At 50.6% G+C, this 19,170-nt stretch overlaps 1 protein-coding gene across 28 annotated transcripts in view; it reads left to right on the top strand.

Moving 5' to 3' along the window:
- Positions 1 to 19,170, top strand: part of MSI2 (musashi RNA binding protein 2) — an 833,820-nt gene that overhangs the window by 659,535 nt on the left and 155,115 nt on the right. For all 28 annotated transcript variants that reach the window (XR_013226812.1, XR_013226808.1, XR_013226811.1 and 25 more), the window contains one exon: positions 2,630 to 2,704. Coding sequence is in view for 20 of the 28 variants with exons in the window: in XM_077312083.1 (XP_077168198.1) it covers positions 2,630 to 2,704 (75 nt within the window). In the remaining 8 variants the exon portion in view is untranslated. The remainder of the gene's footprint in view (positions 1 to 2,629; positions 2,705 to 19,170) is intronic.

Below are 19,170 nucleotides of genomic sequence, written 5' to 3'. Positions count from 1 at the left end.
CAGCTGTGGTAGCTAGGGCAAGTCGGCGCCAGCTGCCACTACCAGGAGCCGGCCAAAAGCTGGGGCAGTGGCCCTGAGGATGTGACATTGCTGATGGCCGCAAGAAGGCAGTGGCACCAGCCCCAAAGAGCTGGTGCACGCAGCCGCTGGCAGCCGCCCTGAGGTGGGAGCAGCGTCTGCCACAAGCTGCCAGCCCCACCTTGCTCAACTGCTCTCCAGCCTCCACTGCTTGACCTGCCTCACTCTTCTTGATGATGGCACCAGCCTCCACATGACGGCCATGGCAGCAGTGCACCCCACCCATCCCAAGCTGCCAGCCCAACCTGTGGCCCTGCCGCTGCCCCCAGCAATTGCTGCCAGCAGCAACAAGCCCCACAAGCCGCCCCTCCCCCTGCTCCGGCAGCCGGTATGGCGCTTACGGGGTTGCAAGCCCGTGCGTCATACGATACTCTTTTCTACTGCCTGCTTGTTTTCTTGCCTCTGAAAATGGGGGGGGGGGATTCGCACAACCGCAATACGTGGATATTCCAGAAATGGAGGACCTGGACGGCTGCCAGAGGAGAGGGACAGAGACAGGGCATGGATCTATGCAGAAAACAGAGAACATGGACAGGAGAGGTCCACATCTATAGGGAACATCAGAATACAGACAGACATGCAACAGGGACCAGATCTATAAGGGGAAAAGACAGAAGAGACAGGAAGGCTCCAAATATCTGGAAATAGAGAGAGGGGGCAGGAATATAAGGGGATCAGAGACCAGGGGCAGCTATAGAGGGCAGACAGAGGAAAGGGAAAATAAAAGTGGCAAAACTATAATGTTCAAGAAAAAAAGACACCCATGGAAGGGCATGGCCACATCTGTAAGGAACACGGAGACAAGGGACAGGAAGGGTTCATATCTCAAGGGAAAAAACCAGAACACAATGCTTTATAAGGCACACATCACAAGCCCATCCATGGAAGGACACCCTAAACGCCCAGTGCTCCAGGGTGACCAGCCCAGGCACCACAAGCCCACCCATAGGGTAAGATGGCTTCTATGGCATTAGGGGGCCTACGGCTAGTGCCCGTTGCATTCCAGGGTGCAACGGGCTTTCTTGCTAGTACCGTCAGTAAAACTTGGTTGGTCTTAAAGGTGCCATTGGACTTACTGTTTGTTCAGATGCTTGAACAGTTCATATTCAGGATGAAGAATTACTAGTTCCCTAATCTCCAATTGTCGATAGTTCTGAAGGAAAGTACATTTTATTATTATTATTATTATTATTATTATTATTATTATTATTATTATTATTATTATTATTATTATTATTATTATTATCATCATTATTATCATTATTATTATCATTATCATTATCATTATCATTATTATTTTGATTTATTTCCCGCCACTCCCAAATGGCTCGTGGCAGGTTACAGTGTCTTAAAACCCCATTAAAACTCCCATTAAAAGACTTTAAAGTCTTTTAAAGTCTTTTAATGGGAGTCACAACATGGCGGCACAATAATAAGATCCCCTTCCTACCCCCCTTCCTAAAAAAGGGGGGGTGGAGGAGAAGGAGGTCAACAATGTTCAAGAAGAAGCAGTCGATGTACCCCAGCAGCCCCAGCCTCAACCATAGACCTGGTGGAAGGCCCTGCAGAACGTTGAAAGATCCCGCAGGGCCCGCAGCTCTCCCGGGAGCTCATTCCACCAGGTGGGAGCCAGGACCGAAAAAGCCCTGGTCCTGGTCGAGGCTAGGCGTGCTTCCCTAGGGCCGGGAACGACCAGAAGATTCTCACTCGCAGAGCGCAAAGCCCTGCGGGGGGCATAGGGCACTAGGCGGTCCCTCAGGTATGTGGGTCCCAGCCCACGTAAAGCTCTCCAAATGTCAGAGTAAACCTGTGATATTCTTAGCATTAGCTTTGGCATTTATTATTTCACACTGAAAAAATAGGCAAATCCTTGGGCTGGAGGGGCTGGAGTTCATTTTAATACCTCAAGGAGAAATAATCAAAAGAAACCAAGGCAAATGGTTTTTCTTTCAGTATGTCAATGAAATTTTGCGTGCAAGTAGAGTGCCATAGAAACTAAGAAGGTGAACTGTGAATTTGTTTATCTCTTGCTTCTGTCACCCATGTTCTCTTGGACCTTAGGCAAGTTTCTCATTTCTCATCCTCAACATGCAATAAGATAAAAAGGACGAGCAGCCTGTGTTCAGACCACTTCACATACATTATTTTGTTGCAACCCTTGCAACAGCCTTTTAAGGTAGACCAATGTTATCCTTATGTAGCAGATGGGAAAGTGGGGGGTGCAGATTGCCAAAGGCAGATTGCCAAAGGTTTTATGGCAAAGGCAAGGCATGAACGAGGGACCTTTCAAACCACAACTCATCCTCTGAGGTGAAATTTGCTCAGCCTTATAGCAAGGTTGCTATAAAAGATTATTTTGATATAATAAGTGTGAAGCATTTAGAATATGAAATACTGTTATTAGTAGTTATGTGCAAGAAGGATAAATTTAATACATGGCGCCAAAGTCACGTTTCTTCTTCACATATTTTGGAATAATTAGCTTGTGTTTTAAGAGCCAAGATTTAGATCTTATTTTTTCTCTTTCTCTTTTTAAACTTCTGTATTCAAGGTTATCCAAATTTTGTTGCAACCTATGGCCGAGGATACCCTGGATTTGCACCCAGTTACAGTTATCAGTTCCCAGGTATGTGAAATTTTGTTAATCAAAATCATAAGGCAAAAAAATCACAAAACCCCAGTTTCTAATAGATACTAACAATGATAGCAGATACTTGCAAAGCCTAAGAACAAAAGAAGTGCTTCTATACCTCTGACTGTGGCAGTGAAGTCTTTGAAAAGAGGCCCTCTGTTCTCGGGCAACATGCAAGCGTTCCTCTTTCCAAGGATGTTTTGTATGTTAAACAATGGGAAGAATAAGAAGAAAATAAATGGGAAGAAATGCATGGGAAAATAAGTATCCATTTTGGGTGTTAATTGGTACTGGTTATTTGAAAGCAGCAATCTTTCTTTTAAAATCAAGTTAACTATTGTTCATATTACTTTTGTCTCTATGGAATACACTCTATAAGCTTTTCCCTTGTAATCTGTAGCGTTCCAGAGAAGCCACCTGTAACAGCTACTTCAGCCCTGATGCTTTCTGTTTGTTTGTCTCTCCTCCCCATTTGCCCCCTTTGTGGCACAAGTGTCAGGTCAGCTGCAAATAGTGATGCACATTCACTCTCAAGTTTCATATTGCTGGTCTTCACTTTGCAAACTCCTCAGGTTTTAAATGCTAGGCTGCCTAGCTTTGAAATATCCCTTCCTGCTGTTAATGAGCAGCTCCTTTCCATTTCATCTCTGCCATTGTAAACAGGCAGTCATGGAAACCAAATACTGTTCTACATCATCCACACCTCAGCCTTACATGTAGAAAAGTTCTCTCCCTCTCTCTCCCCCTCTCTCCTTTTGCTGCAAGTTTTTCACTGTTGTGTGCTGCAATTAAGTGATTTATACCCCCTTGCATTCTGTAAGGCACACCCTCGACCTGATTTTTGGTGCAGGGATAGAGGTAGGCTCAGCTCATGCAAGCCCAGCTCAAGATTCCACCCCCTCCCCAGTTGGGCGGAAATTGGATCTTGGCTGTGAGGAATTAGCAAGCTATTTTGCGGATAAAGTCTTGTTGCTCTGCCACAACCTTCCTGCCACAGTTGATACAGTAATTGAACTGGAGGCCTGTTGGCCGCCTTTGGAGGTGACGTTTGATGGCTTCAGGTGGCTCTCTTTACCCAAAGCGGACAGGTTGCTGGGGAAGGTGAGGGCTACCATTTGCCCCCTTGATCACTGTTCATCTTGGCTCCTCAAAGGAGGGGGCCTTTGGATAGGAGAGCAGCTCATGGAAATTGTCAACTGCTTCCTTCAATCTGAGGTTCCAGAGCTGCTTAAGGGGGTGGTGGTTGGTCCTCTCCACAAGAAGGCATCGCTGGACCCACGGGACCCCGCCATCTACCGACCAGACTCGCACTTGGCGTTTCTGGGGAAGGTAGTTGAAAGGACCGCAGCGGACCAGCTCCTGGTGTTCCTGGAGGAAACTTTGGTGCTCAACCCATACCAGTCTGGCTTTCATCCTGGCCACGGTGGTGGAGATGGTGCTGGTCGCCCTGATGGATGATCTCCATTGCCAGCTGGATCGAGGCAGCTCAGCTGTGCTGGTTCTGTTAGACCTGTCAGCCACGTTTGACATGGTTGACCATGAATTGCTGACTAGCCACCTCGCTGGGATGGGGATACAGGGCACAGCCTTGAGCTGGATAAGCTCCTTTCTCCTAATCCGGACCCAGAGGGTGGGGGGGAGGAGTTATCGAGACCAGTTCGGCTCCGTTGTGGAGTCCCCCAGGCCTCGGTTCTCCCCCCCCCACCTTGTTTAACTTCGGATGACCCCCAGTTATATCTCCTGATGGATGGCCGCCCGGACTTTCCCCTGGAACTTTCCCCTGGAAAAGTTCCCCAGGGCACAGCCTTGAGCTGGATAAGCTCCTTTCTCCTAATCCAGACCCAGAGGGTGGGGGGGAGGAGTTATCGAGACCAGTTCGGCTCCGTTGTGGAGTCCCCCAGGCCTCGGTTCTCCCCCCCCCACCTTGTTTAACTTCGGATGACCCCCAGTTATATCTCCTGATGGATGGCCGCCCGGACTTTCCCCTGGAACCATTTGCACACTCATGTTCAATGTATGGTCTACTAAGACCCCTAGATCCTTTTCGCACATACTACTGCCAAGATAAGTCTTCCCCATCCTGTATTGGTGTTTTTGGCTTTTCTTACCTAAATGCAGAACTTTACATTTGTCTGTATTGAATTTCATTTTATTCAGTTCAGCCCACTTCTCGAGCCTATCAAGATCTTGTTCTATTCTGATTCTGTCCTCTGTTGTGTTTGCTACCCCTCCCAGTTTAGTATCATCTGCAAATTTAATAAGTACCCCCACATCCAAATCATTTATAAATATGTTGAACAACACAGGCCCCAGGACACATCCCTAGGGCACTCAACTTGTCACTCTTCTCTAAGAGTATATATTTGTGGCTAATACAGTAATAATTAATTGGGACTTTCAGTTTTTTTAATTTTATATTTATATTTGTTTCTTTTATTGGTTTTATTGAGTTTTTAGACAATGTAAGCCACCCTAAGAGCAGCGTTGGACATTCCCCTAAATCTGAAACCGCTGGGAGCGGTATTCATAATTGGTTAAGGTCTAAGTGGGCGGAGAAGTGGGCAGGGCCAGTCCGAGTGAGGGGCCAATCGGAAGGCGCAAAGTGCCTTCTGATTGGTCCATTACCCGACTAGCTGGAGTACGGCGGGGAGCAGCCGGGCGATAGAGGCTTCCCTGGGGGGCCTCCAAACAGGCCTGCCGTGTCAGGGATGTGGTGGGCCGGCTCTGAGTCCCACAGGGTGTCAAACGTGAAGAGAACTCACAACAGGCTTCTTAATTAAAGAAAGCTTTATTGGAAAGTACTACACGCTATAGGACTGAGAAGTCAAATCTGACTAGAGTACAGATTTGCTTCTGCTTATCAATACATTTCTCCCGCTCAAAACTTGACAGTTCCCAAGGGAGGGGAGCCAGAGAAAAGACACATGTGTAATAAAAACAGAGATACATTCTCATGGCCTTGACGAGGTGACAACAAACCCAGGCTCAGCCGAGAGGCCACAACATGTGGTAAGGTTACAAAAACAAATTATTCACTTTTATGGTTAGCAACAATACAGGACCTGGCGCAACCAGGCGCCAAGCAATATAACTGACATGGAGGAACTCAGGCTAATTTATGACAGAGATTCTACAATCCTGACATCCCTCCGCACTAAAAGGACCTCCCCCACCCTAGCCCGCGTCCACAGGACGAGGGCAATCAGGGAATGTGCGATGGAAAGCCCGGAGGAGGCGAGGTGCCTTTACATTCTCTGCCTCCACCCACTCCCTTTCACCCGAAGGAAAATCCTTCCAATCTACTAAGTATTGGAGGCGACCCTTGTGCACACGAGAGTCCAAAATTTGGTTGACTTCGTAGTGAGTGTCTTTATCAATGTAGACCGGTACTGGTGTTGATAGCGGAGGGTGCCACACATCCGGCACAGGGGCTCGCCGCAGCAGGCTGGAATGAAAAACCGGATGTACATTCCTGTAAGTTTTAGGCAAAGACAATTCTACAGTCACAGCATTGATCAGCTTCACAATTGGAAAGGGCCCCACGTATTTAGGACCCAACTTCTTAGATTTTTGCTGACAGTGCAGATTCTTTGTAGACAAGTAAACGAGATCCCCCACTTTCCATGCGGGAGCTGGTGCACGTTTTTTGTCTGCCTGGGTTTTATAAGCCTGTTTAGCCTCCTTGAGGCTCGAGACAATGTCAGGCCAACCAGCATTGATAGTTGCAGCCCACTTGGTGACTTCAGGGGCCTCGGTGGAACTTAGCTCCCAGGTGGGTGCAGCCACTAAGTCTGTCCCATACACCACTTTAAAAGGTGACACTCCCGTGGAGGCATGCACCCCATTGTTATAGGCAAACTCAGCAAGAGGCAAGAGGGCTACCCAGTCGTTTTGTTGGTGGTTAATAAAACAACGCAGGTACTGTTCAAGAATTTGGTTCACCCTTTCAGTCTGGCCGTTGGATTCAGGGTGGTAGCCTGATGTCAAGGCTTGCTCCACTCCCAGCAACCTCAGGAGCTCCCGCCAGAACTTGGCAACGAACGCCTCGGGATCCCATGTAGGCGGATTATGTGGGTCACGAACATTGAGGGCCTTTTCGCACAGGGATCTTTGTTGCAAATTGTTTGCGGAATGAAAAATCGCCATTTAAAATAGTGGAATTCGTCGTTATGCATACCTGCCTTTGTAGTGGAATCAGTTGCGTTTTTTAGCGTTTCCCACAGGCTTCTGGTCTCGGCAGAAATCGCTAGAAAGGAAGCGCTATTGCCAAGCTCGTCCCGCCCCTGGCCGTCAAGCAGCCAATGGGCAGCCGTTAGCATGCTCCCAAACAGCCCCTTTCCCTTTAAGAAAGGTTTTTTAAAAAAAAAAACAACCCATAGCAACGAATCTAGGTAGATTCGTTGCTACGGAGAGACCCATCCAGCTGCCTAATGTGAGTTGTCGTTTGATTGTATGATCGTTTGCACGCTGCCTCGAGTGATAAAAAAAAAATCCCCCCCCCTCTCACGGTCCCGATTTTCGGCTGAATTTATTTGTAAAAAATAAAGGGACTTTATTTCAGCAAACGGGCTTTTCAGTGGTTTGTGCTTAGTGACTAAAGGTGAAGGACTGAAGCCAGGGAAGCCTCTAAACAGAAAGAGGCTCGCCGGTGCGTTTATCCCCGCTCGCTCGGAGAAAAAAAAATGGCGATCGCTTCGCCGGAAGTTTGGAGGAGAGAGCCAGGGGGAGGGACTTTGAAGAACCAGCAACAATGGTAACGCACAGTTCTTTAGCGCTACTGTTGCAGATTGGTTGCAGGAGTGTATCGCTATCCGGAGGGTGAATCCACTTTTCTGGATTCCCCTGAAAGCGCCACAACGAAGCGCTTTTTGCTGATTGGTTTCAGGATTGTTGCAGATTGTCTACGACGTCGTGGGTTATGGCAAATTAGTAGCGTTTCCAAATAACAACCATTGTGCTACTTTGAAGCCGTGCGAAATGGCCCTGAGGCCAGTTTGGCCGCTGAGGGCAAGCCAGCGCAAGGAATAAAATGGGCTTGCTTGGAGAATGCATCTACCACCACCCAGACCACCGATTTGCCCTGGCTGGGCGGCAAGTCCGTGATAAAATCCATGGTGACATCGGACCAAGGACGGGAGGAGGTGGGCAGGGGCTGCAGCAACCCCCGTCTCTTCCCACCAGAGGGTTTGGAAACCAGGCAGGTGGGGCAGCCCTGCACGTATTTCTCCACATCGCTCCGCAATGTTGGCCACCAATAATGTCTCCTGACCAGGTGCAGAGTTTTTACAAAACCAAAATGTCCTGCGGTTTTTGCATCATGGCAAAGTTTCAAAACGTCCCCGTGCGCCGCCGCTGGGACGTAGAGCCGCTCCCCCTTAAAGAACAGGCCCCCCTTATCGGTTAGGTCGGGGCGGAGGGAAGCAAACTCAGAGTCCTGTAACACCTCCTTCTGAACCCACCCACCAGGAATCGAATTTCCCTTCTTTGTTTGACTGCGCATCACTGCGGCCATTCCCAGTTGGGCGGGAGTGAAAACTGTGTCCACCAATGGGTCGCGCTTACTGTTGTACTGGGGCAAGCGGGATAGAGCGTCCGCCAAAAAGTTCATTTTGCCTGGCAGATGCTTGAGAGTAAAGTTGAACCGAGAGAAAAACTCCGCCCACCGCATTTGCTTGGCAGAGAGCGAGCGGGGCTGCTTGAGTGCCTGGAGATTTTTATGGTCTGTCCAAACTACAAACGGGACGGCGGACCCTTCCAACCAATGTCTCCAAGTGGCTAAGGCCAACTTTACTGCAGCTGCCTCCTTTTCCCAAATTGCCCAGTTGCGTTCTGCCCCGGAAAACTTCTTAGACAAATAAGCTAATGGGTGTAACTTCCCATCCTCCCCCTCTTGTAGGATCACGGCCCCCATTGCCACATCCGAGGAATCTACTTGCACGGTGAATTGCTTAGCTGGGTCCGCATGGGCCAACACGGGCTCAGATGTAAACAGAAGCTTCAGATTCTCAAAAGCTTCCTGACACCGGGGGGTCCACTGGAGTGGGGCCCCTGGTCGACTTGCCGCTTTTCCCCCCTCCTTTGTTTTTAACAAGTCAGTGAGAGGCAATGCCACCTTGGCAAAACTAGGGATAAATGTCCTGTAAAAGTTTGCAAATCCTAAGAAACTTTGCAGTTGCCTTCGCGTCCGGGGTGGTTCCCAAGACAGCAAGTCCCGCACCTTGCCTGGGTCCATTTTGATCCCCGCTTGGGAGACCCGGAAGCCCAGAAATTCCACCGCATCCCGGTGAAATTCACACTTTGAAATTTTAGCAAACAAATGGTGCTTCCGCAGTCGGCGGAGCACTTCGCGGACCAATTTGGCGTGCTTCTTCAGAATACACTAAAATATCATCAATGTACACCAACACCCCCTGATACAACATATCATGCATAATTTCATTTATCATGTTCATGAACACGCCCGGAGCGCCGGCGAGGCTGAACGGCATGACGGTGTACTCAAATTGGCCCAAGGGGGTGTTAAAAGCAGTCAAATACTCATGCCCCTTCTTTATTCAGACCCGGTAATAGGCTTCTCTCAAGTCCAGTTTTGTAAAAATCCGAGCCCTCCCCAAATGTCCCAGCAAGTCCTTAATCAAAGGCAGCGGGTAGGCATTACAGGTGGAAACAGTGTTCAGCCCTCTGTAGTCCGTGCAGAGGCGCAAGGACCCGTCTTTCTTTTTCACAAAAAGGACCGGGGCCGCCAAGGGCGAAGTCGCAGGTCTGATAAATCCCCGGGCTAAGTTTTTGTCCAAAAACTCCCTAAGTTCTTTCATCTCCCTCGGGCTCATCGAATAAAGTTTGGCTTTGGGAAGGGGCTCCCCTTTCTTTAACTCGATGGCACAGTCTGTTTTACGGTGGGGGGGAAGTTGATCGCATTCAGCCTCTGCGAACACATCTGCAAAGTCTCGATACTCCTGAGGGATGACCGCCCCCCCGGCGGTCCCCACCGCGGCCACGGCCCGGCCGTTTTGAGCGAGCTGGGGCCGCACATGGCGCTTGCAACTGGGCGAGGAAAACTTCACCGTTCCCTTTTTCCACTTCACCGTGGGGTCATGCTCCCTCAACCAGTCCAAACCCAGAACACATGGGAAAGCGGAGTGGGGCGCTACTAGGGGTTGAATTTGCTCCCAATGTTTCTCAACGTCCAAGTCCATCGGGAGCGTTTTCACCGTAGCCTCCCCCCCTGGAGCGCATTTTCCATCCAGTTGGGTAATAGGTAGGGGCTCCCCCAACGGCACCTTACCCACCCCCAAAGTCTCAGCTAGCGCTGGGCTTACTAGAGTCTGGGTACACCCTGAGTCCACAATGCAACGAACCCCCACTTTTCGTCCCGACTTGGGCTCTGTGAGGGTTGCGGGAAAAAGAATCAGGGGGAATCACTCACCACTCGTTTGCCCCTGCCGGAGGCCTGCTGGCGGGGCGCCTTTACAGCAGACCGTCTTCGTTTCCCGACTGCTCCTCCGATTGACCTTCTTCGTCCTGGCCGCTGCTCTCCTCCAATTCCTCCACCACAGTCGCGGCCCCAGCTGGAACCAGCAGAGACTTGGCACTTTTCTTCGAGGCCGTTTTCTTGGTAGGGGATGCCTTGGCTGGGGTTCCTCCCGTCGACTTGGCGCTGGGCAGCGTCTTGGTTGGGCATTGTGCAAGGAAGTGGCCAGCCTGACCGCAACCCAAGCACAATCCCTTCTCCATGCGCCAAGTGCGCTCGCTCGGTTCCAGTTTCGCCTTTGGCTTGACTTTCTTGGGGGTAGAAGTCTTCGCCCCTGCCTTGCCGGCGACTCCTTGATATTCGGCCGCCCTTTCCAGGCGGCTCTCCATCTCTCCTGCCAATTGGACCCATCCTGCCACCGTGAGTGGGTCTTCTAGGAGGAGGCACTTGCTGGACAAGTCCCCGGAGAGGCCCCCCACGAACGCGTGCACTCGCTGGGGTTCAGTCCGATCCGGCATGGCTGAGGACAGCTCCTTAAATTCCCTGGCATATTCGGCCACTGTCAGTTTCCCTTGCTTCAGGGATTTGAGTTTCTTCTCCGCCGTCTCCTTCTCGAACGGTTCCACGTACATCTGGCGCATGGTTCTCAGGAAATGATTGTAATTACGGACGGCTCTTGGGTTGTAACGGTAGAGGTCCATGAACCATTTTGCTGCCTTCCCTTCCAGGCATTCCCCCACAAAACGAACGCGCTCGGCATCGTCGTTGAAGGTAAATCCCATGTCCATCACGTAGGCTTGGAGATGCACCAGGAACGAAGGGAAGGTTGATGGGTCCCCCGAGAATTTAGCTTTAAACTTGTAGGTGCTCCGCATTTCCACTCCCCGGAGAAGGGGAGGCAGTCGTCCCGGTCCCCAATCCATCGGGACCCTCGCTCCACAGCCCAAACCTCAACCTGTTCCTGCTGCTGCTCACGCCGCTGCCGCTGCTCGCGCCGCCGCCGCTGCTCGCGCCGCCGCCGCTGCCGCCGCCTCTGCTCCGTCCACGTCCGCCGCCGCTCCGTCCGCCGCCCCGGCACCTTCGGCGGCTCCCGCGCCACCACCAGCCCCGGCTCCACCTAGGTCGGCTTCTTCTTCCTCCTGCCGCTGTGCTGCCGCCCTCGCCTCGGCCAAGGCGGCGGCTTCGGCCTCGGCTGCCGCCTGCATCGCCGCCTCCTCGCGTTCCCGCAGGGTGGGAAGATCCCCCAGCCTCCGACCGCTGGATTCGCGAGAGTCTCCGTGCAGCTCGCGCAGCAGGCGCCGCGCCTCACGCTGCTCTTCCGGATCCAACCGGCCCGAGACATCCTGCAGCCAATTGGTCACCTTGTCCAGTTTGTGCTGCAAGTTGCGCACCTCCCCGGCAGGCTCCGACCCGTAGCTGGGCATCCCCAGTTGATCCGGCCACTGCTCATCACCCGTCAGGTGGTCGTACTTCGACAAACGCCTGCGTTCGGTGATGTGCTTTTCCAGGAACTCGGCATGACCCGGAGTTGCCTCTCCTAAGGCTCTGATCATGCCCGAGCTGTACGGACCCACACCGGCCCCGTCGCTCTGGGAGAGGTCCCAATCCAGGCCTTCTCCCTGTTCAGTATAGATATTTCCTTCATCCTGCATGTTGGCAGGCGAAAGGGGTTGTGAGATTTGACTTAATGTCAAACGTGAAGAGAACTCACAACAGGCTTCTTAATTAAAGAAAGCTTTATTGGAAAGTACTACACGCTATAGGACTGAGAAGTCAAATCTGACTAGAGTACAGATTTGCTTCTGCTTATCAATACATTTCTCCCGCTCAAAACTTGACAGTTCCCAAGGGAGGGGAGCCAGAGAAAAGACACATGTGTAATAAAAACAGAGATACATTCTCATGGCCTTGACGAGGTGACAACAAACCCAGGCTCAGCCGAGAGGCCACAACATGTGATAAGGTTACAAAAACAAATTATTCACTTTTATGGTTAGCAAGAATACAGGACCTGGGGCAACCAGGCGCCAAGCAATATAACTGACATGGAGGAACTCAGGCTAATTTATGACAGAGATTCTACAATCCTGACACAGGGAAGCCGGGGACTCGGCAGGGAGGGGGTGGGCGAGGCTTCCCTGTGGGTCTTGGAGGAAGCCCACCACATCAGGGACGCGGCCAGCCTGCTCTGAGGCCTGCTTGGAAGCTGGGGACTCGGCGGGGAGGGGGGCGGACAGGGGAGGCTTCCCTGCGGGCCTCAGAGCAGGCCCGCTTTGTTGGGGATGTGGCGGGCCTGCTCTGAAGCCCGCGGGGAATCTGGGGGCTCGGTGGGGAGGGAGGCAGGCTTGGCGGGGGGTCCCTTCGTGGGGGTACAGGTCCCACTGCCATGGGGGCACCTTATTTCAAAGCCCACTCTTACGAGCGGGCTTTGAAGGCTAGTAAATAAATAAAACTGCACTTCAATGGCAGCCATGTTGTGGTTGGCCATGCCTTCCTGTGTCAAACTTCCAAATGTATCCGCAGGATAAAAATGTTTGGAGACTTCAGTGTAGTCCTTAGAAAGATTCATTTCCATGTAGACATGACCCAACCAAATATATACAAAAAGAAATTAGAATCTTGCTTGAAGAGGGCTTTATGGGATAGAATCATAGAATCATAGAGTTGGAAGGGCCCTCCAGGGTCATCTAGTCCGACCCGTTGCACATTGCAGTATTTCACAACTACCTGCTCACGCCATGAGACAAACACTAACACGTCTCTTCTTGTCCACTCAGTTCATAAAATCAGCATTTCTGTCAGATTACTATCTTTCCTTTGCTTCAAAAGTTTCAAAGAAGGAGAGCCTGTTCCATTGAAGAACCGCTCTGTGTTTAGACAAAAATTATTTTGAGCCATCTTCTAATCTTGTAAGCCCGGTTTGATTCCGCGCTCCCCCACATGCAACTTCCTATACATCCCCACACACTCCTCGACCTCCACAGTCCTGGAGATTATGCAAATTAAACAACAGCTGGGCTGGCACTCTGCCTCATTTGACCATGAAAGTCGGAAGCTTGATGGGTTGGGAAGGAAGTTCTGTTCCTCTGCAGCGCTCTCATTTTGTGATTGCTGGCAATTATCTCATCCCAAGAACAGAAACAAGCCTGACATCAAAAACAACAACATTGAAAAACCTGTAGTGGAATACTTCAACCTTCCAGGACGTTCAATAAGGGACCTGAAAGTAGCTGTTTTATTGCAAAGGAACTTCAAGAACAGGCTAGAAAGGGAGATTGCAGAAACTCAAGTTATTACAACACTCAAAACTATGACATACCCTGGACTCAACAAGGACATAGGTTTTAATCTAACTAGCCATGCTATGTTCAACTCTTGTATCCATATTCCTCATATTTTATTTGTGACTAGTAATAAAGCCCATTTCTAAAAATGGGCATGTGGAGGGCGGCAGAGAAGGCTGCGTGGGCGAGTGCAGCGTTCTCAGGGCTGGTTTCGGGAGAGCAGGGGCGGAGAGGGCCAGAAGTGGCACCGCGGCAAGGGCCTTGTCGGGTGAATGGGGGAGTGGGGGCCCCAGACCCTTCCTGGGGTGCGTGGCAGGCTTGGCGGAGCCCCCCCCCAGCAGGCTAGGCCGGCCATGTGTAGCCTCATGGGTGCGGCGTGGCCTACCTACGTCCTCGGCGGCAAGGGAGCAGATGTTGTCGGCAGGCTGGCGGCGGGGGTGAAGCGTGTGTCCTTGCCGGTGTGAGGAGTGGAGGTGGGCTGGGGAGAGAGTGGTGTCGGGTGGTGCCCTGGCGGCGCGGCCAGGCGCCGGTTCTGCCGGGTGCCGCCGCTGCTGCGGGGCACCAGCTTCCCCACAGGGCAGCGGTGGGCGCATCGTCTTTCAGTTGGCTGCGATGGGCGGCGGCGGCGGCAGCTGGCGGCACTGGCCGCCTCCGCAGCCAGCCGGCTCCTCGGGACAGCGGGTGTTGGCCGCGGCTGTTTTCGGGGGGGGTGAGCGATGGTCGGCAGCGTCGGCCACCGCCTCTTGCCGCCCCTGTGTCGCTGGGGCTGTGGGGCGCGACCTCCTGCCGGCTCGGCTGAGCCTTGCAGGCCAGCGGTCATCTGGGCGGCGAGGCTACCAATAGTGGCGGCCCGGCGAACGCGGGCAACTTTGGAGGGGGGCGGAGGGGGGCGGATTCGCGAGTCCGGCGGCAAGAGACCAATCGTCTGACTTTCAGGGGCTTGATTGGCTGTTTTGCCAAATAATTATCATATGGCTGTATTTGGATATGTGACACAGTTTACTAATTTAACACAGTTTACTAATTAATTTTTTGCTATATATTCCCACTGTCATGTAGGGAGTTCTTAGTCCACAGTTACCATTTGGAATTTTTCTTTTCATTTGGGTTCTCAAGCACTTTAAGCCTTTTCCAAGTTGGATGCTCAAATACTTGAACTTTTGTCCAAATAGGCCATTGAAGAGGTGCCTAATGGACTCCTCCAGTGTGGTTTCCACTCTCGCTTCTTTTTGGTTGAGAAACAAGAGGTTGGTTTCCATCCCCTCCTGGACTTGAGGGATCTCAATAAATGTTTATTTGTTTCACACTTTCGCATGGTTTCTTTACCTGCTGTAATTGAGTTCCTATCACTTGGGGATTGGTTTGCTGACCTTGATCTCAAAGATGCCTATTTCCATGTATCGATTAACCCCAGGGACAGGCGTTTTCTATGGTTTCACTGAGGCCCTAAGATTTCCCAGTATACAATGCTCCCATTTTGCTTGGCACGCCCCCCCCCCCCATGTGTTTACTAATGCATGGCTGTGGTTGTCTCTCATCTCTGCTAACAGTGAACAGTTATCTTTCCCTATTTAGACAACTGGTTGATAGTGGCCCCTACATCTCAACTACTATCAGCTCAGGGGGCTACTACACTCGACCTTTGCTTGGCTCTAGGTTTTCAAGTGAATTTCCAGGTCACATCTAAACCCCTCTAGGGTGGTTGATTTTACCACCTACATCCTGGATAGGCCTGAACTTTTCTTCCCTGTGTCCGTTTTCACTCCATTCTGTGCATGATTCAGTCCTTATCTAGGAACCGTTGGAGGCCAGCAACGTTCGTTCAGTGGCTGCTTGATTTGCTTGCCTTTGACCCACCTCCATATGAGGTGCCTGGGAGCATAACTTTGCTCCCAACTGGGACAGTTCTTTTCGATGCTTTATGGTCCCGATAACAGTTCTAAGAGACCTCCTTTGGTGGACCGTAGAGTCTAATGTTTTAACAGGCGTCCCGTTTGGGGCTTGGTGCCATGATGTGATTTTAACTACAGATGCCTCCCTTACGGGTTGGGGCGTTCATTGTATGAATAGAACAGCCCGAGGTTTGTGGTCCCCAGCTGAGCAATCACTCCATATTAATTTCCTTGAGTTGCACACAGTTCATTTGGTCTTGACACAGATATTCTTCAGGGCAGGAACCTTCTGATTCAGACCAACAATACTTCCTCAACAAGCAGGGGGGGGGTGTCATCCTAGCACCTCTGCCTAGAGGCAGAATTTGGGACACCGCTTTCAGTCTGCAAATAGACCTCAGGGGGATACACATAGCTGGGGTTCTGATTACCTCGGTGGATGCTCTCAGCAGATCCTGTATCCCAACTTACAATTGGTCCCTAGAGTACAAATATCTGCTTCCAGTATTCAGCCTGTGGGGATGCCCCTCTGTGGACCTCTTTGCTTCCGAGTTCTCAGGCAAGTACTCTCATGATTTTGATCATCCTGGGCTGGCCGTGCCAGTGCTGGTATCCAGTCTCTCCAGAGGCCTTTGCACCCCCCTTCTGGAGAATCCTGATTTAATCTCCTTTCTGTCCTCCCCGGTCCTTCAGCCCGAGAGCATGGTTGCTCCATTAGATTCCAAAACCCTTCTCTTAAGGGGTCAAGGAGGTACTGCTGCAGTCTAGACGCCTGATTTGAGGAATGGGCCCATGAGAAGCACTTATGTCCCTTTTCCTACCCACTCCCTGCGGTCTTAGAGTACTTGCTGTCCCTGACTCACCAGGGCCTGATGGTACATACCCATCTAGTGGCTTTGTCTGCCTTTCATGACCAGTTCCGGAACTTTTCCTTTTTCCCCCACAAATTGTCTTAGCCCTATTTGAAGGGATTACTTAACATGTTTCCCCCTGTCCTAGAGTGGCCCCACAGTGGTCCCTATACCTGCCACTTTCAGCTCTGATGCTCGCTCCCTCTGAACTGCTGGACTCAGTTCCATTGAGCCTCTTGACCATGAAGACAGTTTTCTTGGTCGCAGTTACCTCTGCCAGAAGAGTGGGAGAGATCGGCACTATGAGAGTTGATCCCCCCTTGTTAAAACTTTTCACTAACAAGGTTACTCTACGCCATAATCCATATTTCTTCCCTAAGGTGGTTTCTGATTTCCACATGTCTGTCACTTTAGCCATGCTTTTTTCTGAACTGTCCTCTGGTTTAAAGAGGTCCCTGTATTCCCTGGACATTTGCAGGGCCCTTTACACAGGACACAGGTGCTCAAAAAAACAAATTCTTTATTTGTCTGTTATTGGGACAGGTACTGGGGCAGGGACTGTACAACAAGACACTTGTAAACGTTGTTCATTGACATCCTGTGTGCAGACTCACATTCCCTCCCTCACGCCCCTGCTGTGAGCCCTCTGTCTTGGAGTCCTGGTTGTTTCGGTCCAGCCTAGGCTCACGGTGGCACTTCAGAACCAAGGGTAAGGGGGGGGGCACTCCGCCTCTAGTCATGTGTGCATTCCAGTGGGAAACCACGCTCATGTGCACCATGTTGGGGTGGTAGCGCCCCCTACAGGAGTTAAGCTTGAATAACTTTCCATGGCTGGCCTGTGCTTGTGCAGTCCCAGTGTGTATCTGTACACAAGTTGTCAGTGAACAATGGTTACAGAAATGTGCAACACTGTTTTTTATACTCTACTAAAGTTCCCTAAAAATGAAACTCCCTGTCCAGTAAGACCTATAATGTCAGTTTATTTCTTTTATTTTTATTTATTTGTATTTATATACCACCCTCCCTGAAGGGAAGTTTACATGCGTCAGGAACAATATAACTCAGTTAGTAATAATGTGGTGATAACAGTAACACATCTTTTTTTTTTTTTTTTTGCACATCAAAATGATGTGCTTATCATCATGGGGGATTGGAATGCTAAAGTAGGAAGCCAAAAGATAACTGGGATAACAGGCAAGTTTGGCCTTGGAGTACAAAATGAAGCAGGGCACAGGCTGGTAGAATTTTGTCAAGAGAATACAATGGTCATAGCAATATCTCTGAATTACCCTTGTATAATAGGGGTACATCTGTGCATTGGTTAGGTGTCTCAACAGAGGCATCACATCACAATCACAAGATTTCATAGTCTCACTGTATACCACATTGGTCAGACCCCACATGGTGTACTGTGTGCAATTCTGGAGGCCTTATTTCAAAAAGGATGCAAACAAAAATGAGAGGGTTCAGAGGAAAGCAATAAAAATTCGGGGCCTGGGGACCAAGCCCTTTGAGGAAAAGCTGAGGGACTTGGGAAGAAGAAGAAGAAGAAGAAGAAGAAGAAGAAGAAGAAGAAGAAGAAGAAGAGTTGGTTCTTGTATGGCCTATTATGCACGGCCGCTGAAACTGCGGCATGGAGAACGTGGAGGAGGAAGAAGCGAAGCAAACCATACACGCACGGGACGGAACACAACGACGGCAAAACCCAGAGTATCCAATTATGCACGCGGCTATTCCGGAGCCACTTCTGGTTGCACTCTGGTCCCGGGAAGCTCCACTTTCTTCCGCATCTCGCTAACGCAGCTTTTTTGGCGGCATACGTTGACTCTGCGCCCGGTTGCCGCCTGCAGTATGCATAATTGGTGATTTTAGCTGCCGCCATTCCACCCTGAATGCAGACCTCCGTGCCACTTTTCTCTACCCGAAGGAGTCTCAAAGTGGCTTACAGTTGCCTCCCCTTTCCTCTCCCCACAACATACACCCTGTGAGGTGGGTGAGGCCGAGTGAGCCCTGATATTACTGAAAAAGAAGACTTGGTTCTTATATGCCACTTTTCTCTACCTGAAGGAGGCTCAAAGCGGCTTACAGCCACCTTCCCTTTCCTCTCCCCAAAACAGACACCCTGTGAGGTGGGTGAGGCTGAGAGAGCCCTGAGATTACTGCTCGGTCAGAACAGTTTTATCAGTACTGTGGTGAGCCCAAGGTCACCCAGCTGGTTACATGTTTGTTGGGGAGTGTAGAATCAAACCCTGCTCTCCAGTTTAGAAATCCGCACTCCTAACCACTACACCAAGCTGGCTCTCCAAACTGGAGAAGAGTAGGTTGAGAGGGGACATGATTGCTTTCTTTAAGTATTTAAAATTTTGTCAGGGAAAGGAACCTGTTCCTGTTGGCAGCAGAGGATAGGACCTGCAGTAAAGGTTTTAAACTGCATGTAGAACTATACCAACTATATCAAGAAAAACATTTTCAAAGTCAAAGTAGTTCAGCAGTGGAATCAAATGCCTAAGGAGGTGGGGAGCTTCCCCACACTGGCAGTCTTCAAGCAGTGGCTGGACAAATACTCATCAGGGATGCTTTAGACCAGTGGTCCACAACCTTTTTATCACTGGGGACCACTCAATGCTGGGGACCACTCAGTGGGGACCTTTTACTGAGGCCCGGTGGGGGGGGGTAGTTTACTCCTCTACTCTCAACCACTGCCCTAACGCTCTCTGATCACTATGGTAAAGTTCAAACATCCCTTCAAAATAAGATACAGACATGCCACAATAATGAAGTGTGTTGTAAAGGGCTGGGGGGGGGATGAAGTAAAGGGCCGGGGGGGAGAAGGCATCCTTCGGGGCCCACCTCCAATTAGTCGAAGGACCACATGTGGTCCGTAGCCCACAGGTTGGGGATCGCTACTTTAGACGTATTGAGCAGGGGTTTGACCAGATGGCCTGTCTGGCCCTTCCAGCTC

Source organism: Paroedura picta, chromosome 15 (genome assembly GCF_049243985.1).
Source record: "Paroedura picta isolate Pp20150507F chromosome 15, Ppicta_v3.0, whole genome shotgun sequence".
NCBI classification, from domain to species: Eukaryota; Metazoa; Chordata; class Lepidosauria; order Squamata; family Gekkonidae; genus Paroedura; species Paroedura picta.
This window is presented reverse-complemented; position numbering and strand designations above follow the sequence as displayed.